This window comes from Gavialis gangeticus, unplaced genomic scaffold, assembly GCF_001723915.1.
Source record: "Gavialis gangeticus isolate Ggan-Ray unplaced genomic scaffold, GavGan_comp1, whole genome shotgun sequence".
NCBI lineage: Eukaryota > Metazoa > Chordata > Crocodylia > Gavialidae > Gavialis > Gavialis gangeticus.
In genome coordinates this window covers 149,732,871-149,737,853 of record NW_017729022.1, presented here as the reverse complement: position 1 = coordinate 149,737,853, position 4,983 = coordinate 149,732,871, and the positions used below count along the sequence as shown (strand labels likewise).

General features: G+C 42.7%; 1 protein-coding gene across 1 annotated transcript in view; it reads left to right on the top strand.

The window, feature by feature from the left end:
* Positions 1 to 4,983, top strand: part of TTC7A (tetratricopeptide repeat domain 7A) — a 280,715-nt gene that overhangs the window by 75,310 nt on the left and 200,422 nt on the right. Inside the window, exons 8-9 of the mRNA XM_019516313.1 lie at positions 2,150 to 2,287; positions 2,710 to 2,793. Coding sequence (XP_019371858.1) covers positions 2,150 to 2,287; positions 2,710 to 2,793 — 222 coding nt within the window. The remainder of the gene's footprint in view (positions 1 to 2,149; positions 2,288 to 2,709; positions 2,794 to 4,983) is intronic.

The window sequence follows — 4,983 nt, the reverse complement described above, 5'->3', positions numbered from 1 at the left end:
GATGCTGCTCTCCAAGCTGCCGGGCTGCATTCCTAGCTGCGTGCATGCTGCAGCTGCACACATGCACATGGCATCTATCGGAGACTTTACTGGCCGCAGCCAAAAGGAGCTGATTGCCAATAATATCAATTTTCTTTTTATTGGTGCTGATATGATACAGACCGATGTATCCATGCACCTCTAGCTGGATCTGTTTCAGACCAGTTTTATTTTCTAGCTCCTAGCAACCATTTCAGTGTGTGTTCTCAAGTGCAAGGGACTTTTTATAAAAATAAAATGATTTTTTGTAGGTTTTTTTTTTTTTTTAAATTCAAAGTTGTTTCCACAGCTTTTTAAGCTTATATTTACAAGAATCTAAATTTTGGACTTGCCAGTTTTTCTTTAAGTGTAGTGGCCATTAAGCCCTTGGTCAGTGATTCTGTTGACCTCCCCAGTCAGTGTCTATAATGAAGAATGTTTGTAACTGAGGCATTACACAAGTGATCTTAGATGAAAGAACTGCAGTATTCTTTCAGAGGGCAATGAAAATTGTTAGGAGACTGGGACACATGGCTTATGAGGAGAGGCTGAGGGAACTGGACTTATTTAGTCTATGGAAGAGGAGACTGAGAGGGAGTTTAGTAGCAACCTTCAGCTGAAGGGGGATTTGAAAGAGGATGGAGCTAGACTCAGAGGTGGTAAATGACAGAATAAGGAGCAATGGTCTTAAGGTGCAATAAGGTAAGTTAAAGTTAGATATTATGAAAAACTTTCCTACTAGGAGGGTCCTAAAACACTGGAAAAGGTTACTGAGAGAGGTTGTGGAATCTCCATCCTTGGAGGTTTTTAAGACCTGGCTAGACAAAGCCTTGGCTGGGATAATTATAGTTGGGGATGGTCCTGCTTTGAGCAGGGGGGTGGACTAGATGACCTCTGGTGTGTCTTCCAACCTTTATTTTCTATGATTCTGTTACCTTTGTGCAGTATATATGGGCTGTCAGAACTGCGTATTCCATTTTTTTCTTTGTTGCACTTAATTCCTATGTTTAATCTTTTGACAAGGCCTTATCATTGCAATTAGGAGGGAGGGAAAACAAATATACAAACCCAAGAAATGTGAAACTATTTGGTGTATGCCCAGATTACTCAACAAACCTTACAGCATGTCCATGTTGAGGTGGTAAGTTTATTTTTGCCCATGATGGAACTGTGTAGGAAACCTCCTCTTTTTCTTAACTTTAATAATGCCTAGAACTTGGTGTCTTGCATTGTAGCCCTCATCCTTTTAGCTGTGAGGGGCCTTGGGCAGGGCATCTGTCAGTTTCTGCTGAATGGCATAAGGCATTTGCTTTTAGTGGTTGTATGAGTTGGATGATTTTCAGAAACTGTTTGACATGATGTGAATTTTGCAACTGGCCTTAGGTGGGGACAAGATTTTGCCCTTTTCCTCTTCACAACCAAGAGCCTGGAATCTGAAGACAAAGCTGAACCTCCTGCCTGGAAGCACAGAGCATTCATCCTGAAGTATTAGATTGTTGTTTTTTGTCAGAAGTTAAATGTTAGGTTCTTAAATTGAATTTGCAATGCACCTATAAATTATGCATAATAAATGCGTACACAAATAATGATTAAAAAATACTGTTGTCTTTCTATTGCAAAGGCCTCTGTGTGCATTAACAGGGTAACAAACAAATCAAATTACTAGGGCAGTACATTCAAATTAATAAATAAAGTGAATAGCAGAAAGGATCAAAAGAGAAATCCACATGATTGTTAAGCAGTAAAATCTCAGAAGCCCAGGACAGTGTGTGGATAAAGATGGATGCAGTTATCACAGCTGCAGGCAATTGATATAATTAGGCACACAGTTAGGCCCTATGCTTCTGAGTACTGGAAAATCTGGCCTAATATGTCTTTTCCATCTCTCATTTCTCTGATTCTTTGAGATAATTGTGCTGAGTGGGGTGTTTACTGCATTTCTTTTTGAGTACATGCTGCCCTGAATTAGACCCACACAGATAAATAGGTAGGTAGGTAAATGCAGGGCTTGTTTTGACATGGGAGTGATTTGGGGTGAACTCAGTTGATTAGTCAGGCACTGCCTGCAGTATAACTGGTATTCTCCCTTCACCATCATTTGGTCTGATCTCTCATTTCTGTTTGTGATCAGGCGAACCGAGATGCGGTAATTAGCCGTGCTCCTGACCAGAAGGATGATCGAGCTGTCAGCCTCCAGGATGCTTCTGCAGTTTATGACCTTCTGAGTATCACGCTGGGCAGAAGAGGGCAGTATGTCATGCTTTCTGAGGTACCCAAGCTGGTTGTTACTGGAACTTCAACCTAAATCTTGCAAACAGAAACTGTCTTTTGAATGATAATCATTGAATGCAGGTGGGGGAAGTGAGTAGGAAACCTTAGTACCTGAAAACTGATGAAAACTGTCAAATCTGTGTAAGCTCTGACCAAAAACTTACACATCTGCGTGACTTGTTTAGGCTTCTGAATCTATGCTTTTACACTGAAATAAAATGGGCCTGATTTGAAGAGGTGCAAAGTACCTGCAGTTCTCATTACTTTAGAAGGGAAATCAAAGAGTATTTCCAGACAAGGCCATCAGTAAGGCACATCAAATGATTTGTGCCTTTGAGCTATGCCAGAGCCAGTGTATATGACAATGAATTAACATAGGGTGAAAGATATGTCCCTTATTTCTCTCAATTTTTCTTTTAGTGCTTGGAGCGAGCATTGAAGTTTGCATTTGATGAATTTCACCTCTGGTACCAACTGGCTCTTTCCATGGTAGCTTGTGGCAAGGTAAGGCTCAAATTAGACAAGCTAACAGGGCATGGATTTCTCCTGAACAACATTTTTGTTTTAGTTTGGGGTGTGCAAAATCACTTATTTTATATGGGCAAACATATAAAGCTTTTGTTATAGCTTAACACTGTCTGGTGAGGTTTAGGTTATTCTTTATTGCCAGATGTGTACTGTGAATCAACACGATAGGATAACAGTTGTTTGACTCTCAATGTCAAATGGGAAACCAAGCTTGATTTATTAGCTCTAGCCACTAGAGATATCAGAGTAACTTACATAACCCTTTTCCACATACTCAAAATAAATTGTTTGTGAAGAATAGGGAACTGGAGGAAGAGATGCTTGGTATCTGATAGGAACTCCATCACCACCAACTTTGTGGCTTTGGGCAAGTCACTCTTGAAGCCTTAAGTTACCCATCTGAAAAAGGGAATGTCATTACTATTTGTTCCAGAGGGATACCGTGAAGTATTAGGCAGTCAGTATTAGCAAATGGCTTTGAAACCCTCAGATGAAAGGTACTACAGAAGAGAAAAGATTTTGTGGGGTGGGTGTGGGCATGCACACACGTATGAGTTCTAGAATTATTTTAGTTGTAAAACTCAGGTTGGAGAAGTATAAACTTTTCGTTGTTTCTTTGGCAGAACGCCTTGCAGGGGCGGATCCAGGATTTGGCAAAGGGGGTTGCAGGAGCAGCCACCCCTGCTCTGATCCTCCTTCCCACCCATCCACCTTCCTTTCTTCCTTCTTCTCCCCTCCCCCCCGCACCACGGTAGCCTCTGGGCTCCCAAAGCAGGTAATAACTACCCCCCACTTGCCCTCCATGCTATGGTCAAAGGCATGTCCTGTCCCCTCCTCCAATCCTGCTCCTGCTTCCCATGCTTTCCCAGGAGCAGGAAAAGCTTCCAAGTTGTTCTAGCCAGGGTGCATGGGAGCTGGGCTCAAATGGGAATAGTAGTAATGGCAGCAGGGGTTCCTCCACCCTGCCCAAACTCCCCCACCCCCAGGAGCAGGCACAAGGAGGGGGATCCCCCACCCCCCATTCCATCCTCGATGCTGCTGTGGCTGTTCCCAGCTGAGCCCAGCCCATAGTCTGGCTGGTGCAAGCCAAAGGTGCTTTGAAGCTTCCTCTACCTCTGGGACAGTGGGGAAAGCAGCAGCAGTGGGGTGGGGAAGGGGACGTGTCTTTGAGAACAGAGGGGAAGAGCAGGGGGATTCTGACCTGCTTTGGAGATTTAAAAAAAAGCCCCCAGAGACTCCTGTGGTTTGGTACAGTCCAAAAGTGGGGAGCTGCTGAGGTATTGCACCCCCTCTGGATCCACCCCGACTCCTTTGCATGAGTGAGTAGACAATTTGGGTGTGTTAAACCCATTCAGTCTGGTCCTTCTGCTGTGAATCCTAGTAGGGGAAGCAAAACTGATAGGAGGGTCACGATGGTTGTTCAGCAATGCAGCCATCTCATGAAGAATTTGACTTCCAGTTGGAGGACGAAGAGGCTGTCACATGGTATCTACATTTAGCCATGGCAAAGTTGAGCTAGATTTAGAGAAGCCTTGGTGAAAGGCTTCTCATCTCATTGCTGGTGCCCTGAAGTAGCAAATTTCCTCTTACTTTAAGGGATGGAGTATGATTTTTGTGATCATGACACAAGATTCATACTCAGAATTTCTGAGTTCTTATTTCCAGCTGTCACAGGTATGCAATGTAACATGTTTCAGTAATCTTTGTGCCTCAGTTTCCCCACCTGTAATAGTGGGGCAATAATAATTCTAGTCTGCCACAAAATATTTTGCATGAGTGTTAATATTTAGTGAACTCTTATTTAATGAAAAGTAGTTATAAAGAAAAAAATCTAAATATTTTCAGTTGTAAGCACAAATATGCATAAATGGCATTGTACATCTTGCTAGTTATATTGCATCTCTCATATACTGGTCATCTTCCTTGGATCTCTTGAGCATATTTGAACAACTACTCCTGTCCTTGCAGTAGCAGGGCATTGACAGTGTTTTCATCACCCTACTTTATTTGCGGCAAGTTAGGGTATTTTTGATATTTTGGTCATTGTGCGTCTCAGTTATATGAGAGGGTTCCCCATGAAGTTTTTAAGAGTAGTTAGGCAAGTGCTTGTCTTGGTTGGCTGGATGAGCAGGGGATTAGACTAGATAACCTCCTGCGGTCCCTTCC